At 34.7% G+C, this 25,419-nt stretch overlaps 1 protein-coding gene across 2 annotated transcripts in view; it reads right to left on the bottom strand.

The window, feature by feature from the left end:
• Positions 1 to 3,399: 3,399 nt before the first annotated feature.
• The window catches only part of LOC148952379 (zinc finger homeobox protein 4-like), a 100,648-nt gene continuing 78,628 nt past the window's right edge, over positions 3,400 to 25,419 (bottom strand). The window contains exons 5-6 of one of the 2 annotated variants that reach the window (XM_089089836.1): positions 17,989 to 18,070; positions 4,951 to 5,082 (exon numbers count right to left, since the gene is read on the bottom strand). In XM_089089836.1, the coding sequence (XP_088945962.1) occupies positions 18,030 to 18,070 (41 nt within the window). In that variant the 3' untranslated portion in view covers positions 4,951 to 5,082; positions 17,989 to 18,029. Of the gene's footprint in view, positions 5,083 to 17,988; positions 18,071 to 25,419 lie in introns of both variants that reach the window. The other variant, XM_089089835.1, reaches the window with a different exon arrangement.

The following is a 25,419-nucleotide window of genomic DNA, read 5'->3' as shown; positions in this document are numbered from 1 at the left end:
CACTAAAGACAAAAGTTAAGCCCTCTTTTTGAAACACCCGTCTCGCGAAACATAAATAGGAAAAAAAAAGTTCTGGTACACCCAAGGCCGTATAGCCAGGGGGGAGGTTAGGGGGTTTGACCCCCGCCCCCCCCCGAGATGTTTGTCCGACTTGTAAAACGTAATAAAAATGAATATAAAAAAAATGTATGCGTTTTTTGTACCCCCCCACCCCGGAAAAAAAAATCCTGGATACGGCCCTTGGTGCACCAAATTGGAATTCACCGTACTTCCTATTGTTGTAAATTAAAACAAATAGGATGTGGGTATAATGAAAGAAACATCGTTTAATACTTAAACACGAGATAATATAATATATATATATACAAACGCAATAAATTACAGAAATATCACGCTTAAAGCGTTTAAATACAAAACAGCTAAGACCTATAGAAAACAAAAGAAACACAGAAAAGAACAGTCGCTTCCGAAAAACAAAATTAAATAAGCTCAATTCAGCCTACAAAAAGCCAAACAAACAGAAAACACACATAATTTAAAAAAAGAAAACTTCTCGATTACTGGAAAATTTCCAGTGCGTAAAATTGGAATCAAGTTTTCACTAACATTTGAAATCAGTTACTAATCAACATTTGGACATTAAATCCTCTAGTACTGCCAATTCCCACGCGTGAGCAACAACTTAAGCAAACAAAGAAAGTCAAATAACAACCCAAGCAACTGAGAATGAAAGAAAACATTTCTTTTGCTAAAGATGATTAAAGGGGGAGGCCCTAGTATAGGAACTTCTGTATACCGTGTGAGGTAGGAAAAACAAACACTGAACATAGAGCCTCTCCTAAAAATATCACTGAAACGTATGTTTGGCCCCACAACTAATATATTCTCAACATTTCACGCATCGCAATTGTGAATTTTTATATATAAAATTGAGCCCCTCTTCCCCCTACAGTTTCTGGTTTGTCAGGAAACTATAGGATCATGCTACTTTTGCTATTCTGAGAGCCACGAAATTTATCAGATCGGTCAACCAACCTTCCCGGATTAAAATATTCGGAGAAACTTTTAGTGTATTCCTCTTGCTCTATGTATTTTGATTTAGCACAAAAACTAAAATAAATACAATTATACTAAAATAAATAAGGAAAAAAAAATCTCATTTTTTGATAGAAGAACAATCGAAATATTAGAATAGATAAATTTTACAAAACACTAAGTCTATTCTTCTCCTTGCTAAACTTCAGTCCATTTTTGTATGTCATGTAGAGGAAAATATAGACAACACCTGCCCTTTTTTGTCATTTTGAAAATGCAGCCCAAGTCTCTCTTTTTTTTTGGCTAACTCAGATTTATTAATCTTCAAAACTTATATTAAAATGCAGGTACACCCGGAGACATTTTTTTTCAGGAGGGGGGATGAGAAAAACATTTTTTATCAATTTGAATAAAAATCGCCCACACATTCAGAAAATTTCAGGATTAGGGACCCCGCCCCCGAGATCCCCCTCGGGGGGGGGGGGGGTCTCGCAATGTAATGCTGAAGTGATTACCCCCTTGAAACTTTTTCCATCAATGAGATTATATTAGTTGTGGTACAGTGGTCATATTGAATTCCAGACCTGGAAGCCTTTAATATGAAATATCACATTCAATCAAATAATTTTTGATTGTAAATAATTAGAAAAAAAAAACTAACTAAATCCTCTTCACGTAAAAAGTAAGGTCCTGCACTGTATTAGTATGGAAAGAAGAAAATACAAGAAGACCGGCTTGCTCACCAATAGGAGTAAGAAGAAACAAAAGAAGGAGAAAGAGACTTGAACACCAAGTTTGAATCTATTAAATAACAATATTTGAAGAAGAAGGAAACGAAGGGAGTAGGAAAAGTGGGAAAGAAGAAGACAAAAGAAAACAAAGTAGGATTTCATCACCCAGTTTACATAATGATCTTTTAAAACCCAATATTAAACCTTTGACACTGCAAGCTATTAAATTCTGTAGTGTAAAAAGACTGAATAACTATTATCAAAAATTGCAGAAATGACATAAGGAGACTGTATCTCCAGTCTAAAAAAGTTAAGTGAAAAATTGCTATTAGCAAAAATTTTAAATAATTCCCTGGGAAACAGATTATGGTGTTTAAAAATATAATAAATGTTTCGTTCCAAGTTTACAGATGCTACTTGGGGGTGGGTTTGTCCCCCTCTCCACTAATTTTTTGCACCTCCCCTAGACTTTGGAAATGGCTTCTTTTGATATTTTCACCGGAAGAACAGAAAAAAGCAAAATAGCCCCCTCCCGAAAAAAAAAAATCAAACAATTTTGCAAATAAATTTTTACCACTTTCCCTAATTGCCACGAATTGACGCCAATGAGTTTCTTAAATCCCCCATCAATATACAACCTTTTGAAAATTAGATATAAGTTGAGAAAAAATCCTTCATGGATTAAAAAACAAGAAAAAATGATCACTTATTGATTATCATGAAACTAGTAGCATGCCATTCAAAACTCAAATTTACGAAATAACAGCACTAAATATTGAGAAAGTTAATCCAAGACAGAGCTATTTTTATTTTACAGTATTTTTTGGCGGCTTCCTGAAAATCAGGGGCTCAACCCTCAAAGCTTTTGATACCTAATTAAAAAAGGAAAAAGAACATCATCACCTTAGAATTATTATAAGTCTATTGTTTAATTAGTAAGCCAATTATAATTAAGATTATAATAATAATTTGTGTATAATAGAATAACGCTAAAAGTGGAGCAGTTTAATATAATATATAGTATTACAAATCGTACTGATCCCCTTATTACCACAAATTATTTAGAATATTTTTTTTTGCAGTTTCCTTAATATCAGCTCCTCCCATAAATTGAGTCCTTCGTCAAGATACAATCTTTTGACAACCGAATATAATTTTAATCAAATTAAAAAAAAAAAAAAAAAAAAAAAAACAGATGAGCATAACCTTCCAATTACTAAAAAATACTGATGTTTGATTAGCAAGCCATCTAAAATTAAAATTTACGAAAAAATCGTGTATATTAAAACAGCACTAAATATGGAGCAACTTAATGCAATATACAGTATATATGTCTACTGTACAAAAAGGCGTATAATAGGAACATGTGTTTCCATTGAGAAGATCTCAATGCTGCTTCCATAAACACACTTTTTTTTTATTAAAACACACAACACACAAAATATTATTCAATTCAGATCTTACAGTTATACAAGACAATCAAGAAAACGAATATATAAACATATTAAGAAGACATATTGCTTCATTTCAATAGCTGGGGAAATACTGCTCCACAAAGCTCCACTCAGAAAGGGAGTTGGTAGACCCACCGCGATTCATCAGAAAAAATAATAATTTAAATTCGTGGTTAGAGTAAAACATTTTTTTCAAAATTGACTCATCATTCAAGTAGATAGTATTGCACTGGCACTCTTGGGGTTCCTGGACCCCTACCAAATTTAGATTCATGCTTTATAAGCTTTCATAGACCAAACAATAAAAAAAGAAAAAAAAAACAAACAAACCCTCTTTTAGAAGGGCAGCCAGTAGGCTATGTAGACCTGCTTCCGAATCCAAGGCCAACTAGGATTTGAGTTAAGGGAAAAACGAAAAGGCCTAGATGTTTTCTTGGAGATAGATTTATTTTCAAAACCCATAGATTTGTTTTGCCTTGTTTTAAAGGAATGATTTGGTTTAAAAGCAAATCTCACTGCCATTGAATTTTATTTTATAGCCGAGTCCCCTACATAGTTAAGGTATGTCTGTCCTTCCTGGATTTCACATATTTCAGAAAACCCGCCGATATTCGACGAACCAGTAGTTTTCTGCCATGAAGAAAGAAACACTAGCGTTGGTGGTTCGGACCCCTACCCCCATGTGCCAGGAAAAATGACTTCTCCCCAGGATTCATTATGATGATTTTTCGAGCATAGCGAGCAAGTTTACCCCCTGTCTGAGTGGCTGTTAAACCAGTGGAGTAAAACCCTTTCAAAGGGCATAGCCTATTGCGCAGCTAAATGGTTCCAATTTGAGTTAATCAACTTATATGATCAGTGGTTAAATTACGCCAATTTTGGGATATTTAAATAATTACCATTCAAAACTAACGGCTTTATAGTCAACAGCCATTTGTACGATGATTTATTGTAAATACAAAAAAGAATCGAGTCTCTGTTAGAAAAAAAAAACATGTTACCACTATACAAAAGGCATAAGGGCCACAAATAGGAACGATTGTTAATATGTAAGAGCGGAGTAAAGGAAGTAAAGGAAGCAAGATGAATAAAAGGGGCAAGGAATGATACACTCTAGCCTAGAAGCAGATGGGGAATTGTTCGATAAAACTGATTGTTTCGCAAAGATTATCATTGAAATATTAATTCAGCACAGGAACCTTACAAACCTATCACTAATTAGGAACCATGAAGGGAATGGGATAAATAACTCGATCACGAGCACGGGCCGTACGTACTCGTACTACGGGCGATCACATCACTTTTTTCTCGATGTGCTACATTTGCGTTCGAGTCTGTCGCCCCAGTGTGTACAGAGGTTGCTTCAGCTAGTGCAGCAAGTTGCTTAACAACATCTTCCATTTCTGTACTGAGTCCAGGCGACTGACGCATTCCACTAAATATTCCGGCAAAGGATTTATCACTGGAAATATGTTTTTCTAAACGTATATGTTCTTGTACCTCTTGGAATGTGTTTAAGCGTTCTATGCACACCTGACACTCGAATTGAAGTAAGCTCAGTTTCACTATACTACCCACAGGACCTTCTTGTATGCAATTACCGTCCTGGTGCTTATTGACCGCCATCTCTGATGGGAATACCAACTGACAGTTTTTACACAAGCACCCCGCATCAGATGGCATCAATCGGAATTTTTGTGATTCTTCAGGCAAGTGTTCAGCTAAGGTTGCTAATGTGCTTCCATCTACAGTCAGCTTGGCCTCTGATAAACCGGGTTCGGATAATTTTGACGCAACTTGCGCAAGAGCTGCTGGGCTTCGTTGAAGATGGGCAAGGGCACCACCAGGACCTAAGTTGTTCCCTAAAAAAGAAAAAATGTTCTTTTTTTTATCTAATAGAAAATAATCCATATAAAACTTAAAATTCAGTTTCAACTGTGATTTGTCATTATTTTTTCAGTTATACCTTAAGCTTGAAATTATACTATACACAAGATACAACATTAGATGTAAAAAAAGAAAGAAAAAAGTGTAGCACTGGAGCTCTATTTTTTTTAAACAGAAATAAGATAAGACCTATTTTAGGAAGATGAAAAAAAAAAAAAAAAAAAAACGGTATATACTCAATTTTTGTTTGTTTGTTAATTGTTTTAAACCGTTCTCAAAGTGCCAAAGACACTAAGAACAAAATCAAGTGGACTGATAGGCAAAATGAAACTTTCAAAACTCTAATAAATTTAGATGTCTACATGTCTCAATTGTTTGATGATAAAGACCTCCATTTGCAGTTATTCAGTTTCTGGTACCAGCGGGTGACAAATTCAAAAAAGAAAGAAATGTGGGGGAAAAATCAACAGAAAATAAGCTGAAGACATATGACAGTAAATAGCTCAAGAAACTGTAGCTTTCCTTTGAAGCTTGTCTTTGGGAATAAACACATTGTTACATTTTGAATTTTTACAGACGAAAAGCGTTGTCAAATTTAACTAATTAGTTTTCTTTATTTATTTTCATGATTCAACGTGGCGACACTGACAAAAATGCTGTACTACCCAAAAACCTCAAAATTTTGAAGGAAAAAAACCACAAAATTGCAGTTTCAAGTATGGATAAACCTAAGATATGCACAGAAGACAAAACAATTTTTATTCTAACGTCCTTAGTAAAAAAAAAAACAAAAAAAAACGTTCTTATTTGGACTCCTTTAGTGCCTAAAGTAAGATATTTAAGTGACCCTTTAATTTAAAAGAAAATACACTCCTCGACTTTTGTAAGGTAGAGTATCCTAAGAAATAAGGTACTTTTTGGGGCTTGGGAGGGCAGTATGGCCTATTAAGAGACCTAAGGCCAGGTTAAATAGCCATGACAAAATACGAAAGAATAACATAATAGAAAGCTCCTTAATTTAAAATGAAACAAGCTTTCTTTCTCTCAATGTGGTTGTTGATTATAGACGCTGCAGTATATTTTTCTTCTATAAATTCTACTGGCCCAAGACCCTTTCTCCTAGTTCTTGTCATTATTATCCCTTCAAATTCAAAACTGACTATTGACAAAACGTGTTAATTCCGTGCTAAATCTGATTTCCACTGCTAAAAAATAAACTGTGCCTTGTATATAAAAAGCATTCTTGATTTAAATTATAAAAGCTTTTCTCCGCAAAAGGGTTATTGCAGGGGCGAAATAACCGCAATATGCTGTTCTATATGATATTCCATTGGCAATAGACTTATCTATAAACAAATGAAATGCCATCATTTTTATACAATCCTAAAAAGGGCTTATCCCAGATTTGCCTCTCAATCACTTGGACTATCTGTCTTGGCTTTTTCTACATTTAGCCATGTCTTGATGCCTGTAAAATACTTGATTTTAATTCAAAATCAAAGGAATTGGAAATCCTACAAATTCTTTAGTTATCCTTATTACATTTCCTTCAAATTTAATACCAACTGCTGGCAAATCTTGTGAATTCCGTGCTAAAGCTGACTTCCACCGCTAAAAACTAAACTTTGTTTAGTACAAAAAAAACATCATTGATTTAAACAGTAACAAGCTTTTCTTCTTAATAGGGTTGTTGATTGTAGAGGGGAAACGCCGGCAATATATTTTTTCCTATAAATTCCACTGGCCTTAGACTCATTCTTTAGTTTTTCCTTCTTTTTTTTCGAATTGAATGGAAACTACTTGTAAGACGTGTTAATTCCGTGCTAAACCTAACTCTACCGTTAAAAGAAGACAGTGTTAATTATACTAAAAACCTCCTTAATTTAAAGGATATCGAGTTTTTTTTTTCCTTAAGAGGGTTTTTGGTTGTAGAGACAAAATAACCAAAACATATTTTTTCTCTATAAATTTTGTTAGATCTGTTCTCTTACTTCCTATTATTTTTCTTTGTTTATATTCATTTTTGTTACCTTTTTACGAGTCGGACACCCCGGTACCACCCTGGATATGAGCTTGTGCGCAGTATACCAAAAACCGCCTTAATTTTGATAGTAATAAGCTTCTTTTTCCTCAATAGGGGACTTTTGTTGATTCTTTAGAGAACCAAAATTTTCCCAGAAGAGAGAACAATTGACACAATATATGTTTCCAGCGTTAATAATCCCTAGGACTAAATGAGGGAGGAGGTCAATCAAGATTGCATAGTCATTAGCAAACGTCTCGAATAAACATCCGCAGCATCATTTTTCAAAAAAGAAAAGAATACATCATCTGCTGAGAACCATTGTTTAATTGCGTTTATTAAGGAAATAATCAACTGGATATTCTCTTGCTTTAGGGGTCAACAAAACTAAAGAGGGGGTCTCCTCTTTCAATCTTTTCATAATTATAGGCATCATAAAATTATGGCTGGTTTATTTCCTGCTTAAAGCTACTGTTAATCTTCTTAGGGTTGTTAAGAGCCTGTAGGCTTATTTCAAAGCAAAAACAAACAACCACCGCTTTGAGAAGTTAGATTGATTGTGATATTCTTGTGCAGTGACATGAATGTTTCATAGGTCCATTTTCTTTATTCTTATACTAAAATATTTCTTTAAAAAAAAATATTATTTATTTTAAATTTTAGGCAGAGGAATATTTACGGGTTTCAACTGATGATCCACCAGTTGTCATAAACTACCATTTATATTTTTGTCACATTTCTGGCTTAAAAATAGCCACTGTAGATCAACATTATTGCGATTAATTTACCCTACTACAGTAATTAGTTCCCACACAAAAAAGTCACTCGGACATGGAAAATAAACTTAAAGGTCTAGGCAACACGAACATTTGTGTTGATTTTTTAGTCCCGCAAGTGTTTGAAATCTGCGGGTATTATCACAAATAATTCAGCTTCATACTATAACTTTTAGTGCCCACTTAAAAAGTCTCTGAGACACGGAAATAAACTCGCAGGCCTCGGCAACAAGAAAACCTGTTGTATTTTGAAGTCTGCAAGTCTGTATTATCACAATAATTACGCTTCGTACTATAGCTTTTAGCCCCCACAGGGCCCTATCCTGGGGGGGGGGGGGATTACGCGGTTTGAACCCTCCCCCCCCCCGAAATTTTGTCTGACTCGTAAAAACATAACAAAAATAGATATAAACAAATTTTTTATGCGTATTTTCAGTTTATTTTCGTGTAACCCCCCCCCCCCCCCGAATTTTTTTTGACGTAAAACCCCCCTCCGATAAAATCCTGGGTACGGCCTTGAGTTCCGGCTTAAAGTCTGAAAAATTTGGGACAAAACTCACAGAACTTGACAAAGTGCGATCTCTGTTGCATTTATGTTCCCGCTAGTTTTTGTAAGCACAATATTTCAGAGGAAAATTAGCACCAATATTTGGGCCTAAGTTGACATATTCTCTCGTCTCGCCAAAAATTGAAAAAAAAATATTGTAAATCCTTAAGAGGATTTATAACTTGAGATGAGACTGATGTATTCGAACATTAGTGTTAGTAACAAAATTAGTGTTGCGAACAAAAAGTGTTGCGTCAACACGCAACAACATTGCTAGGCAATACAGTTATTTGCAAATAGGACGTGTCTATGGGAGCCAAATACAATGCTAAACGTCTAACACTTACATTTTCACGATTATATGCATTTTAAATTGAAAGGTTATTCAAAGATATTATTCAGTCGCTGTAATTCGGACATTTAAAAATATCCCAAGGTAGACGGGTAGGTCGGAAATCGGAATTTATTTTAGGGAGGGGGTGAGATTGCGATTTAGGGAGGGGGTGCGATTTCGAAAAAAAAAGAAAATCAAATCTGATTTTTTTTTGCAGGCACGCATTTTTTTGTAGGTCTGCTGCTAGGGTTATTAAATCCCATTCCCAACCCAAATAGAAGAATCGGTACTATAAATAAAAAAAAAAGTCAAAGGAAACAAAATCAATAGTTGCATGCGTTCGATTGTCAGAGGTGTTTTTCTCCCAGGGAAGAGGATGTGAATCTTCGAAAAAGTACAATCTAACATCATATTGGAGGTATTTTCCAGTACAGAGGTCTAAAGTTAGACCCCAAGGTTGATCCTTTGAGCCATAATCATACTTTTTCTTTTTGCACTCGACCACCGAAAAACAAGAGCTATTCTTGACCTTTACCGACCTACCTTTTCATATTTTGAGTTGTACATTAAATGTAAATAGATCTTGAAATCTGCTTTAGACTACTACGATACGATTCGAAAGCTCTTTAAGTCTTTTTGGTAACTTGAAATTTTAAACAAAACGAACAATCAGGTTTTGTGTTCTTCTTACTGATTGAAAATTTGACGTAGCAACAACAAGTAAACAGACAAACGGAAAAATAGGGTTATTTGGCTTCCTTTTCTCACATATCTTTAAGGAATAATGTGATTGGGTGAAAAAAAATGTTTATATATTTTAATTGGGTTGGCAGAGGGGCATGTGCCCTACCCTATATTTTCTGTCCCACCCCTAAACTTCCAAAATACCTTTTTAGGGTATTTTCATTAAAAAAAAATCTTTTGGCCCTCTCCCCAATTTTCGTGAATTAACTCCAGTCAACATATATTATAGAAAAAAAAAACAGTGTGATCAAAGCACGCTTTTTAACACAAAGTTTAAGACAGTTTTATCTCTTTGGCTAGACCTCAAAAAACCTACACCAGCCAAGTTTTAATCAAGTACAACTATGTTTTTAACCTATTATTATATAACTAGTGTTTTTGCTTCCCACCCCTTCCCCCAGTCAAAAATGTACCCACGCCCTTGTTCATACTGTATCTTGGATTGGAAACTAATAATACATCTAGAAAAGCTCTTAACTCAATTAATTCTTCAGTAGGTTAAAATAAAGATCTTTCACTTTTAAACGATTCTTCTTAATATAGAATTACATTCACGTAACAGTTCTTAATGCTCTGTTGAATGCTAAAAGAACTGAAAAAGAATTCCTCAGCGGAAGAGACCTTTAATTACATATATTAATTATTCAGAAAAAGAAATTAGAAAACCGCGCTAGGCACTAAAAAGAGATAGCGAAGCAATTAATTTAGTAGCATTTATGTCGTTAAAGGTGCCAAAAGAAGACTGTTTAGGTAATGGTGCTTCCTCCCAATTACTAATCAGAGTTGTCAGGGATTTAGAATGTTACTAATTAGCTAATGGCTAAGACGTGAGGGGTCGTCCAAAAAGAAATCCTTGGCGTAAATACAGAAGAGTAAATAAATGCGACTACATGAGATTTGTCAATTGAAATCGAGTAAACTGTTTTACCATCAGGCAAGAACAAGCAGCCTGGAGGATAGTGCATCTCATGGCCCTTGGGACTAAGAGGATAAAACCCCTATACAGCAAAGGGGGAAAAGACAGTTACTCTTATCTATGGCTGGACAGACGTAGCGTTTATAGGCTAAAGCCCTATGTTTCTTTCTAGGTTAAACAGCAGCATCAATTAACGAAAATCAGGGAGGAGGGGTATATTTTTCCAAATTTTAGAAGGGGGAGGGGCAATTTTTTTTGTCCTGGTACTTGAATGGAATCTAGTACACACGCGAAATGTGAAGTTTGGCTAATGTTAATGAAATAAAACAAGATAGGATGAAAATATAATAGTTTAGAAACAAATTTGGGCTATATATTGGCACATTGGGGGTGGGGGTAAAGCATAGTATATATTAAATAAGTAACCTGACCTAGGTACATTTTTTTGCCCCTTCAACCCCCAAAAAATAAAGATTAAATAGTTTCCACGAAGTGTACAACAACTCACTAGCTAGCGGAAACCCGGTTTTGAATAGCATCTTTGACATTCTATATGCGTTTCTCTCCGCGTGTGTACTAGATTCCATACAAGTACCGTTGTCCTTTTCAATATTTTCAATAAAATTACCAAAAAAAGTAATTTTTGAAAACAAACACAAAAAAGATTCCCAAAATCTAGGGGGAAATGCCCCCTCCCAAATGACACAGCTAATGTAAACGCTTATTTTCTGCGTTTTTAGGCTCACTTTTAAGCAGGAGATTTTCTCAGTCGGATGTAATATTTTTTATAGAAGATTTATGGATTAACTTAGCTCACTTAATATACTACTTGACGGCTAGGCAACACACATTATCTTCGTCAAGTGTCCTTATTTTAAAATTAAAAATAATTTGCCAAAATTAAACTGTATTTTCTCAGAAAAAGATAACTTGTCATTTACACGAGTACACTTTTAAGACGCTGAAAGAAAACGCTACCTTCGTCTAGCCCTTAAGTATCCATTTTGAAAATACGACTCTGAATTTATGTTACATTCAAACCGATTCACTTTTTTAAATCCCGGCTCATTACATGAAGAAGAAGCCAATTCATTAGAGTACTAAGGACAGTTAAAACAAGAGCTGATCCGTCAGAGCCTTATCCAGTATTTTTTTTGGGGATGGGGGTGGTGTCATATCTTTTTAAATTTACATCAAAAATTGTTTATATACATTTTGTTGAGTTTTTACGAGTCTGACAAACATTTTGGGAAGGGGGGGGGGAGGTTAAACCCACTAACCTCCTGGATATACGGCCTTGTGATCTGATGAATTGGTTATATGACAACGTACATAACCATCTACACCCGTGATTCCCAGCGTGGGGCGCATGCCCCACCGGTCGGGTAAGGCAATATTTTCATGAGTTATGGGCAGATAGATAGATAGATAGATTTTATTTCATGCAAATATAAACAATACAAACATTTAAATAAAGCCAACAGGGAGCTAAGCTCGAAGGGAAGGCTGACAATTATTACAATGAGTTCAGGTACACCAAAAATAAAAATAAAGAAGATAAACCAAAAAACATCATAACATATAGAAAGAGGACAAAGGAGGCTACCCCAGCACGGCAAAATCTAAAAATAATACTGAGAACAAATTATCAAGAAGAATCACCCCGTCATCAAAGGTTAATAATATTCCACTAATTTAGTCTTTAAAAGTGATCGGCTATTAAGATTTTTTAATTTACTATTTAATTTTAGTTATTAATTTTTAATTTTAGGCAAGACGAGGACTCTTCGGCTGACTATCCTTTAGAGCCTTAATTTTGAAAAAAACAACAACATTTTAATGTGAATGACGTCACATTCAAACGCATGTAAAGATAAAAAAAGATACATGATAGTATTGCAATGACATTATACATTGTATAAAAGGTATTTTATAAATATTTTTCATTAATATAAAATATGTCAAAAGGACGTGCCAAAAAGATTCCAAATTAATGGCCTTTTAAGATTTTGGATAACAAAATTTAAATATCACGAGGGGGGTAAGAGGATTTTAGGAATGCTAGGTGGGACATGGTCCAAAATCAGTTGGGAACCACTGATCTACACCTTAAAAATTAGAAAAAACGGGAAATGAATTGTTAATGAAAAAATCCGCCATATGCATTTATGCAGCTTTTGTTAGTATATGTTGCAGAATTAAACAAAGAAGCGTAGGTGAAAAATCAGTAAAAAAGCTGTAACTTTTCTTTAAGGTGCAGTAGTTGATTTTAGGAATCAATATTGTTAACGTTTGAATTTTACGGACGAGAAGCAAGGGTGGATTCAGAGCAAAATCTTGGAGGAGGCCCACTGTGACAAGGGCGTCAATGAGCAAAATATTGGAGGGGGGGGGGGGGGGTAATATGACAAAGGTGCTAATAGTTGACCAAATTGATAAATTTATTTTAAAAAAGTGAAAAAAAGGGAAAGAGGGGGCCAGAAAGAATCTCGGGGAGTGCCCTGCCTCCCCCTAGATCCGCCAGTGACGAGAAGCAATGTCAAATTTAACTAATTAGTTTTGCTTATTTATTTTCACGACTCAACGTGACAACACTACTACAAATGTGGCACTGCCCTAAAACCTTCATATTTCTGAAAAGCCAAATGAGTTCATTTCTACAGTGCCAACACATTTCTTTATGTAAGAAATAAAATAAACAAATAAGAATAATAAACTGCACGCATTTAGCTCCTTTACTACAGGCAACGCTATCTGATAAATCAAATTCCGTTCTTGAATAGGTTTCGCCTTGGTAAATTTTAGATTTTGTAGTGTATATTGATTAATAAACTTATTTTTTCGTTTACAGCGTTTTGTAAATAGCCACATACTCAATTAAACATTTTCTTAGTTTCATAAAAATAATATAAAGATAATATCAGGCACCAACGCAAGAATTTTTTCAGAAGGGGGGGGGGAGGGCAAATATTTTTACAAAAATCCAGGGGATAATCTCGTTGTCTTTTTTCCAATCTTTCCAACAAAAAGACATTTTCCCATATAAATACAAAAAAAGAGTGCATCTTTCAAAATCTAGAAGGTGGACAAGACTCCCTCTCCCTAAATTGACGAAACTGGTTGAATGTAATATAGGAACTGTTTACAATACAGACTATTGATTGCTATTACAATTAGAAAAATACAATTACTATTGGAAAAAAACTACATAAAAACTAAATAATGGAAAATTGGTGAAATTCTGAACGTTCGATCGTCAAACTGCCTTAAATAACCAATATAATTCATAGATATAATGGAAAGATAGAATGGTAAACAATCTATCAAACAAACAAGTTGCGGCTATTTGAATAGTAATTTGTCACTAATTAAGCTCAGCCTCAAATTACCAAAACATCATTAGTCGAACTCTGTTGGCTAACGGAAGCAAAGCCAGACCCAAACTTAATTACATAACAATATAAAACTTTTGATGTATGTCTTTTTATTGTCATGTCATGATGTGAAAAAAATTAGATTTGTGCCAGAAGCATTTTTTTATGAAAAAGATGGCCTCTAACAAGATTTTAAGTAGTCAATCTGGACATTTTAAGTGCAGTTAATTTTTCGCTGGAACGGACCGATTCGGTTATGGTGTTTCCTATAAAGATAAAATAAAGGAACATGAAGGAATAAAAAACAAATGGTCTTTACGTAATTAATAAACTAATTTATTAGTGTATGTTATTTTTTTTTCCTGATAATTTTCTAGCCAAAAGATGAACATACCATTCAATTTGCTTTTTAACGTCCTTTCCGATTATAATAAACACTAACTCGCAATTACGTTCTAGCCTCCATTAATGGAGATGGATATAGTCAAGGGCGAAGCTAGGGTTTTAAGTTGGGGGGGGGGGGTATAAAGAACGTGCCGACATATGCGGGCGTTGCGGATACATAGGTTAAATTATGACGCCAAAAATTCCAAGGCATCGGCTGTACGTGCCGACGCCTTGGAACTTTGGGGAGAAGCCCGCCTCCCCCCTTTTCTGTGATCCTGGATATAGTATTAGCCTATGCACAAAAGAGAGGCCAAATTTCAGAAATCACGCACAACAGGTGGTGCGTACCAAGCTTGACGGGACTGTGCCACTTGTTATGTGGACTGTAACCCCCCATGGCGGAACTGTATAGCACACGTGACCCCCCGAGATGTGCATCAGGTGGAAGAAAGTCGACTCGGTTTTTTCAACATATTGTAAAGTTCTTGAAAGAAAATAAAAGTTAGAAATTAAAAGGAAATGAGAATAATTAAAAAGACTCCTGGAGCAAGGGGCCCTTAGATTCGGTCGTCAATGTGTAAGAACTAGCCACATTCATAACCCTTGAGGCACCATCTCAGTAGAATTGGTAAACCCACTTGTTTTCAGCATTATGAAGGCTAGGAATACGGAACTTATTGATGACTTATTCTTAGAATAAATTGAGAATATTAAAAAAAAAACTTGATAATTGTCATACCTAGAAAAAAAACCCTTGATACGAGTAAAAAAGAACTACCTGGAATAAAATGTTGAGAAAGAAGAAGATACATTAGACTTTCCTCGTAAAAAAAATTAAGCAGTTCCTATTTTTTAATGCATATGGACTGATATGCACATGCTTCTATAAATAGCTCGTCATGATTGGAACCATAGGAGATAATCATATGTGGGGAGAAAGAGGAGAGCCATTCATCGAATACTGCTTGGTCAAGTGCTACCCTCCCCCCCTAAAAAACAACTAAAATGGTGGTTTCTTAGTTAGAATTCTCCCTGTTGTTCAAGCCAGAGGGTTGCAAGTTTCCTGTAAAGAGTATTTAGCAATGGTAACTCCAATGGTGTACTTTTTGTTTTGATCTGACGCCATTTTTGACAGGTTTCAGGCTATTTTTTGAAATTCCTTTTTTCGCAACCGATTTTTCTATAAAGAGTAATCTAGATAATAGTTACCATTTTTGAAGTAGCAACAAAGGGGAATTATTTCTCACAAGTAAGTTTGTTTTAAAACGCGCTGTTAATTTTCGGTTATTATGGGCCGTGGCTCGTTCTTTACAAGTTGTGGGTATCGCTCAACCATGATCCATAAATATTTACTTTCGTGTGTGATAGGTTTAACCATCCATGAGAATAAGAATTTTTAAAGGGAGAAATGAAGTTTTAGTGCAAAAAGAAATGTTTTAGAAGTTGCAGTAAATAAAATTTCTGACCTCCCCCCCCCCCACCTTGTGGCTTCAGCATCTTTAATTGACACATTATGCTTTTGCGGCAAATGAAATAATGTCCCGTTTTTATGTAATATATTCACTCACTTTTTAATTTATTGCCTGTGAATGAAATTTTGTCCCATAACAATTTATCATTTTGACTTGAGTACACAGTCTAAAAGCGTCTCCCATTAAGTGTATTCAATAACCTTCATCAATGGTCAACCTAACGACAAATTTAGATATTATTGTAGTTTTTTTCACTTATTTCATGTATTTTTGTTCCCAGGAATGATCAACAGAGGAGGGATTAAGTCGAAGGGTTACCCCTTTTCGGTCACCTGGTGTATATCTAAGAGCACCATTTGTTCCACCACGCGTGGCACAATCTGCCCCATGCGTAGGCCCACGTTTCCACTACGCGTAACATGTGGTATACGCAATCTTTAAAAGCGGACAGCCCCTTGAATTAGGTCAATAGCGGAAGTAAGCTTCGAGAAGCTCAAACCCCTCTATCCAAAATACTACTTGTAGGGGGGTGGGGGATGGACTGGACTCAAATACAAATGGTATAAAGGGTAAAAATCTTGAATTTCAAATATTTCAAATGATAACTTCCAACCCTAAACTATGGTTAGAAAATAGTTGATTGACAGCATTGAGCTTTAAGGAATCTATTTTTATCTGCAACCATACAATACATAAATGTAATTCTATAATATTAGGATAATATACTAACAATAACATACAGTATAACAAAGCAGTGAAATAGTGTACAAATTTGAAAAGTCAAATATTCTAAATTACGTGATAATTCACATGTATTGACGTGATAACCCACATATATGCAGTAATGTAGTAAATCGCATACAATACGAAATAGTTAAAGTAGAATGGATAAGTAAATAGAAATATCTTTCTCAGATCAACGAGGGGGGAGAGATCTAGCCCTCGGGCCCTTGGCAATGCTTAAAATTTTTAGAACTGTTCTATTAACCGGACTCTTTTTATATCTAAACTTGAGCTCGTTGAAAAACCCGTTTTTCAACGGGATGATACAAGACACCGCTGTAGAGAAATACAATGTATAGCGTGGTTTTAATTGCGTATACGATATTTAAAGTGTTGTTTTTTTGGGGTTGGGGGGGGGAAGGTACTTAGGCCAGGTTAGGTTACGTATTTAACATATGCTATTCTTTGTCCCCCCCCAGAAGTGCAAATATATAGCCCAAATTTGTTTCTAAACTATTATATAGTCATCATATTTTATTTCATTAGCATTAACTAAACTAGCACTATATAAAAAAGTCCGGTTAATAGAACAGTACCAAATTTTTATATATACGTTGTCGTTTTGAAAATATAATTTAAATAGACATAGGATAGATATACATATACGATGGGGAAACATGAAAAAACATAAAGTATAAGCAGCCTATAGTATTGACAGAAAATAGAATAAGATTAAAACGAAGACGACAACAAATAGGCTACATTACGTTTTAGTGGACAAATGATGCCCATTGGGGGTGGGGGCAGGTTAGGCATTCGTCTCCTCCCCTAGATTTTAAAAAAACCTTTTCTTGGAATTTTCATTAATTTTTGTTTTTAATGTTTCCATTCAAAAACAGCAGAATCGCCCTCACCTAGATTTTGAAAGTACAATTTCAACCCCCCCCCCTAAACTTCTGTGACTTGACACCACCAGGGCGAGAGAAGCTAAAAACTTGAGTTATTGAAGATCAAAGTCAAATACATAAACGCGAGTTAGAAAGTCTTTTTTACAAGGCCGTACCCAGTATTTTTTTTCAGAGGGAGTTTTACTCAATTTTTTTGGGAGGGGAGGGGGTAGTTTACACAAAAAACCTCAAAAAACGCATACAAAATTTGTTTATATCCATTTTTGTTACGTTTTTTACGAGTCAGACAAAAATTTCGGGGTAACCCCCCTTACCCCTCCCCCTGGGTACGGCCTGGCTTTTTTATGGCAGGGGAGTAGTGTGGACAGAGTCTAAGGTCCAAACGATGCAAAATTTGGTAAACCATATTAAAATATGTACTGGATGAGCCATAGCAATACCTTAGCTGGATACCCGTGAAATGATTAGACCCTGTTACTTAAGTTTAATCAATACCTTCCCCAAGGGGGGGGGGGGTCAACGCGCCACAAATTAGTCTTCTGAAATATTCTAATTTCTCTAAATAATAATATTTGTTTCTCATTCTTCCTAAAACCTTATACCGCAATCATTAGATACGATTTCTCCGGTCTCCACCTATGAATGACCATTAGCGATATAAAAATTTTAAGAATTACTTGTAAAATGCATCTTTCATCACAAAATGTTGAAAAGTGGTTCATTTGTTGGGCCAGGACGACGTCCTTCCCAGGTATGGGCCTACAAGCAAAAGATTAAATCGCTTAAACATGATTTTCACGGTATTAATTAAATTTTAATTAAAATTATTAATTTAAACTTAAATTAAATTATTAATTAAAATTAATTAATTCTGGTTACACCGGACTAATCAGCATTTTGGGGAAAACAGAATGTTCTAAGTTTTAAACAATTAAAATAATACAGAAAAAAGGATTGAATTAAGTTGATAGAGAAGGCTGTGTAAGAATGAACACTACAAATCTCACTTTGACAAAATGTGTCACATATTTCCTTTTGAAATGTTGGTTCACAGTTTTAAATATATAGGTATAAAAAGTAGTATTTTTTCGCTTCTAAACTAATTATGTTTAAGATTTGAATGTTTGACCGTCCCAAATTCCAGCAGAGTAATTCAAAACGCGTTAAGCGACATATATGGTGAAACGATGATTTGTGAGCCTTTTTAATAAAGACTTTTTAATAAAGGAGATTTCGCTAATACCGAGAATTAGCTAGCATTAATTTGGACCAGTTAGATTTTTTATAGAATTTTTCAATTGGATGAAAAATTCTATGACAAATTTCGATCGACTAAAACTAGGACTTGCTAAATATTAATACAATTTTATTGTGAATGGGCCTTAAACGAGACATACTCAACCGATGATGCTATTCGTTTTCTATATTTTTATTTAATTCTCATGATAATTATAAGTTTATTTTGTTTCCAAAACGGGTTATATATCCTTTTCTAAGATCCAGGAATATGTGAAATTTGAAGCTTTTGATAAGAAAAATGTTTTTGTTTAACCCAAAGCACATTATAAACCTTCCTTGCACAAATCAATCTTCATTAATAATAAACAAAAACCCTAAAATCCATTTTTAAGGTAGTCTCCTCTTCTAAAAAATTTATAAGGTGTTACATAGCTCCTTTTGAATTACAGCAGCTGAGTTTTAATAACTCAATTATTAATGATCCAGCCAATTAAAAGAGCTATTTTTGTTAATTGACAGAAGGCCCAAGTTTTATTAATGGTTTATAAAAGTTGTTACAATAGCGCGAAAAAATTAAATTAGACCTTATTCATTAGCGTCGGTATCCAACAAAAGGATCATATGTCAGTATGAATGCACCTTAAAGAACATGCGGTAATGCACACAAGAATCTCACATATCAAAAGAGATCCTTAAATAAAAGATCTATTGAAGCATTTAACTAAAATGCTGTTAAAAGAGTATCTCTTAATGAATAGGATGATCTTCTGAATGGATATTTTTTTTCCCTATTAAATTTCTTAAGAACAGGTTACCACTTCGAACGTAATTATTTCGAAATTTTTCTTTGAAACAATTCTCTTCCTTTGTCGTGGGGAGTGCAAAGGCAACACAATTCCCCAATATATAATATAAAGACCAAGCATGCAAAGGTGAACGTTTCTTCTAAGAATATTTTACAAAAAAAGCACGAATTTAAAAGGAAAAAAAAAACAATAAATAATTGGACCAAAAAAGAGAGAAAAAAAAAAGATATTATATCCTACTGAAAAATAAATACACATTTCTTCCCGTAAAGTTCCTTATGTGGCACTGGAAAAAGATATATCCAGCCAAGATCCTTATAAGGAGTTTCCCATCTTCCCCACTGGTTGAAATCTTCGACAGCCTATTTGCCCTACCATACGTAGACCAATTTCACCCCGGCTCCTCGTGCCACGTGTGGTTCGTGCCATCTGGTGTAAAGTATTCTTGAAAGCGAGCAGCCCCTCAATCCTTATGGGCGAACAGAGTGGTATTACCCAGAGTATTATCCCGGCGTGGTTAATCTGATGAGAAACATTGGTATCCAAAATAACCGAATTTCCCTGCAATTTGGAGTTTCGTCACCGTAAAATTTTCATCTGGAGTTACTTGACAATCTTCATGGGAGCAATTACTTCTATCTCCCCCCCCCCTGTGCGTTAGTATGGTTAGTTTATTTGTACATAAACATAATATTCTTGTCGCTGTTTACAGGGGCGGATACAGAATTTGGAAGGGGACCAACAAAAACTTTGGCCCCTCTATTGGTATTTTCACCCTTCCACCCTTCTTGCTATTACAACTTTTGACCTTTTGGTAGGCACATGTGCCCCTAAGATCACCCCTAGATCTGCCCCTGGCTGTTTAACTGCACTAGAAAAACCACTGAATTAGAACAAATAAAAAAAAAACAATGCTAGTAATATTAACACGTTCAATGTTACGATCAATTTGAGACACGGGAACATCATATTTTGACCAGCTAGCTATCATTTTTCCATCGTAATCATCAGCGCACCATTCCCAAAGCCCATATTTACTTACATGAGCATGGGGGTATAATTTTTATATTATAGAACGTGCTGGTTACTGTATTTTTATTACTTTTTTACGAGTCATAACAAATTTCAAGGGAGAGGGGGGTAAACCGGGTTACGCCCTGGAAACGGACCTGAGTAAGGGCAAGGGCGTCGAAATGATTTTTTTTTTTTTTTTTTTTTTTTTTTTTTTTTTTTTTTTAGGGAGAGGGGCACAGAATCGATAAAAATAATTAGTAACAATTTAGTTGGCAAGCAGGACATATCTTCTCATGGGTGAGTAATGAAGTCATGTTTCACGTCCTGCATCCGATTTTGCAGTATACACACAAGTTGCTTAGTGCATAACTCCATCAAAAATATAGATGACTTATTAAAATCGAGATAATTTTTTTTTTAAATATATCATGATTGGTTTCTAATTCTTTTGCATTATAATTATAATTGTAATGAATTCTAATTCATTTTGCAGTATATTCTCATTGGCGACGTTACAAGAAAAGAACAGATTTTGACATTTTGAGGATCATTCCACCTGACCTTTAAGTTTTCAGCTTACCGCAAATCTCTGAGCGGAAGAAAGGCACTTAAAAATTCATGCACTCACATTGTTACACTTTTTTTACCTTTTTAGAGCTTAGGGGGAAATCAGCCAGTAGATTACATTACGCGACTGAATCTTAATTGAAATTCCAAAAACCCGATCGGCGGATAATGCATTGCATTTAAGCGCTTTTTGTCGCGATTCTAAATTTGACCCGAATCTCAATAGAAAAGGTCTCGCATTCATTAAGATTACAGTTTCGTATCTGACAGTCCTCTGAGGGGGGATTAGAAGAAAATATTTAGCTTCTGACAATTAGGCTATGTCCCTACCTTTGTACCTCCTGCTGCGTGAGAGTATCCCTGATTCTCTAGATTTTTAAGGCCCAAATTTTGCAAAACTATTAATTACATTTTAGACATTAGCACCTGGATATATTTCATGTCAAGTTGGCTGGCTACCTGAAATTCATAAAGGGCTTCTTTCCTGTTCTTTATTTGAACTCAAAATAATGGATAAGTACGAGCAAATACAACATAAAAGTAAATGAATTACTTTAGCATTTATATAAATCGAACCATGTCAGTTGATATAAGGTACTAAACGAAATGTTCCGATATTTTTGGGAAAAAAGCGAATCATAATTTAGGGTGTTTATGCACTTATTCAGTTTAAGAGAGGGTAAAGCCTCTGGTGCAGCTAAAAATTCGTAAATTTTGTACCAAAATAGCGATTTTTTTAAGTTGTGTCATCAAACAGTTCGTGGTAACGAACTGTAAGTACGGAATAATCCTACTCACTTGTAGCCGAAAGTCTAAAAAAAGGAATTTCGATACCAATAGAATCTGAACTCGACGAATGAGATTTTTATGCAAATTTCAAATATATAAGTTTCATCAAGTTTTTTTTTTTACCCATCTAAAATTACGTGCCTGTGAAAATTTGCCTTATTTTTGAAAAAAGGGGGAAACACCCCCCAAAAGTCATAGGACCTTAATGGAAATCACTCCATCAGATTCAGCGTATCAGAGAACTCTACTGTAGAGGTTTCAAGCTCCTATCTGCAAAAACGTGGAATTTTGTATTTTTTGCCAGAAGAAAAGATCAGGGATGCGTGTTCATTTGTTTTTTTTTGTTATGTTTTTCCAAGGGGAATCGTATCGACACAGTGACCCTGGAATATCGTGGGAGGGCTCATTCGAACGAAAATTAAAAGCTCTAGTGTCCTTTTTAAGTGACAAAAAATGAAGGCAACTAGGCCCCCTCCCACGCTCATGTTTTTCCAAAAGTCCCCTGATAAAAATTTTGAGGCAGCCATTTTGTTCAGCATGGTCGAAAAATTCATGGGCGAAGGGACATTGCTATGAAGGGGGCGCCGAATTTCCCAGCATTATTTAAAAAAACGATCAGAAATTAAAAAAAAAGTTTTCAACTGAAAAACTTTTCAACTGAAAACTATTCAACATCAAAACTTAAAACTGTTACGTATATGATTGGGTTCGCCCCCTAATCAATACCTCGCTCTTTAAGCTAAAGTTTTTTTTTGTACTTTCAGAAGAGCTATTTATTCTAATTAACGGCCTTTGTCATTAAGGGGTCAATTTTAAAGAATTGGAAAACAATTCGAACTTCAGCGTAAAGAGCGAGGTATTAACTAGGCGGCGAACCCCCCTAATATAGCCTAAGTAAGAAAAATATACGAGCATATAAGTTCGTTACGTTAGTTAATTCGTAAGTTACGGATATTTATTACTAATGAAAACGTTCGTAAATAAAAATTAAAAAACTTTCGAGAAAACCATTAAGCCAAAAAAAGTAAAATTAATATACAAATTTCGTTTTAATGATTCATGTACGGTGGGCCAAAATCAAAACCTGCATTAATTTAAAAACGTTCAGAAACTAAATAAAAAAAAACTAGTCTTTTTTAACTGAAAGTAAGGAGCGACATTAAAACTTAAAACGAACAGAAGTTATTCAGTATATGAAAGGGGCTGTCCCCTCCTCAATGCCTCGCTCTTTACGCTAAAGTTTTTTATTGTTTAAAAAAATAAAGTTGTGAGAAAGAGTCAAATTTTAGCGTGAAGAGCGAGGCGTTGAGGAGGGGACAGCCCCTTTCATATACGGAATAATTTCTGTTCGTTTTAAGTTTTAATGTTGCTTTTTACTTTGAGTTAAAAAAAACTTGTTTTTCATTTAATTTTTGTATTAAACGAACTTGTACTGTTTCTATCGCATGTCAATTGATACCATTATATTGCATCAACATAAAACAGTATAAAAAGGGAGGGATTATGGTCCCATTTAAATTTGGAAAATAGTAGCAAATTTGAAAATGGTGTTTTTACAAAAATAGATGATTGCAGGTCACAAGATAGATATTACTCTCTCCCCCCCCCCAATTTGTGTATATCATCATAGCTAGACGTTTTAAAGTTTTTATGACGCAATGCTAGAACAAGACAAAATTACCTGCAAGCAAGGGAAGGGGAAAGGGATAAAGATTTCCCCCCAAATGTTTGTCCGACTCGTAAAATCGTAAAATCCTGGATACGGGCCTGCATCTTCTAATTTTTAGCCCTTTCTCATCCCCCGATAGTAGAAATGTTCAAATTTACCTCAATATTAGAGGGAACCCAAGGGGAATAGCGGCGACGAAAGAAAGATTGGATAGGAAGAAATCACCTAATTAATTGCCTGAGGGTTCTCCATAATCGTGTACAGAATGTTGATGTTGGGAGGTATTAAGTGTTACTTTTACACTTAATCCCATATTTTAGAAATTCGTATGCGCGGGGGGGGGGGTCCAAAATCTTCCCAGAAAACTTCGAAAAAAATGGTAAATATGCTCCAATATAAATATATGGAACTAAAAAGCACAGTTTTTTTAAAGCTTACGCAAAAATGAACCCATTCTTGCTCCATCCCATAGATATGGCCTAAAAAAAAAACTTATTGTATAGCCATTATTTTAAATACTTATTATTAATACTATCTAAATGATATTATGTTTGGTAGTTTAACAGAAAACAGTGAAACGTGTTGTGCAAGATATATAATGAACTTTTTTGTTGTTGATTGTTGACTGGTAATACGTAGCCACAAGGTAAACGTATCCACTAAGTGGAGAGGTAACAGCGGGTAAACCATAGTTTATGTGAGTTATTGACATGTAATTTATCAATAATTACTCATTACTCTGGTTTTGAATTATACCAGTATATTTCCGGGCTTCCATTATTAAAAGCAATTTTGCGGCTTTAATTTATGCTTTCTCTTAATTTGTCGTCTCTTAATGATTCTTTATTCCATGTTTTTATAATGATTCACCTTTAGTCTTTCCTCTACTTAAAAACATGAATTTATTTCACATGCCCTGTTTTGTAATTACTACTCCTGGGTTACAATTCAAAGTCTTCACGACATGTACTTAATTATATATTAAAATCCAGTTTCAATTTTATATCAAGCTTAGTGTATTATTAAGAAGGTATTGTGTGTCTTTCCTTGCATGTATCGGTTTCCCTGCTCAACTGTTTCGGGAAATATATAATTAGCAAAATGCTAAGGAGACCATTGTACTGTTGGACAAATCAAAAAGCAATTATACTAGAAAGGAAATTCAATTTCAATGCCTAATTATTGGTCTTGTTGGAACTACTTTTTCATTGCATGAATTGTTATTGTGCATAGATAATTAACCTTCCGGAAAATCAAATAATAATTACACAATATAAAAAGGGACTTCTAATTTCTATCAGTAATAATGCACCTTTGGATTAGGTAAGGCCGTTGCCAGCAGTGGCATTAGAGGGGGAGGGGGCTCAGACTCCCAAATTGGCATTAGAGGAGGAGTAAAAATGACAAGAGACCAACACGGAGGTGCCGATGACTTTAAATCAGTAAATTTCTTTGATTGGACGTTAACTTTTAGTACCAAGGACATTGAAAATGAATTTGGGTTGCTTGAATGAGATAAGTGGAAACTTACACAACAATTCACACCTTAAAAATGAGGATTAATCGGGAATTCAATATTAATGAAAAAGATGATAGGCGGTTTGATAGTAGCGGCCTCCAAATTTAAAGAAAAGAAACGTGGGTGAAAAATCAGCAGAAATTGAGTTAAAAACATTTGGCACGAAACAGCTTAAGAAGATGTAGTTGTCTTTGAAATCTACATATTCTTAATATTTGAATTATTACGAAAGGAAAACGCGGTCAAATTTGACTAATTCGTTTTAGTATTCATTTTCACGGTTCAAATTGACAACGTTGGCAAAAATACGGTACTGCCCTAGAAAAATCATAGCTTTGAAACCTTACAAAAATAAATCTTTGAAAATCACGGTTTTTAGGTATGAATAGGCGAGTTCAGAGAGGATTTTTTTTTTATGCCTTTGGTACTTTATAAGTTATTTTGCGGAGGGATGTCTATTTGAGGAGCTCCATCATACCGTCAAGTAAATATTAAGAACGTAAGT

Source organism: Artemia sp. Qi Xiang Cuo, chromosome 5, assembly GCF_049724085.1.
Source record: "Artemia sp. Qi Xiang Cuo chromosome 5, ASM4972408v1, whole genome shotgun sequence".
NCBI lineage: Eukaryota > Metazoa > Arthropoda > Branchiopoda > Anostraca > Artemiidae > Artemia > Artemia sp. Qi Xiang Cuo.
This window is presented reverse-complemented; position numbering and strand designations above follow the sequence as displayed.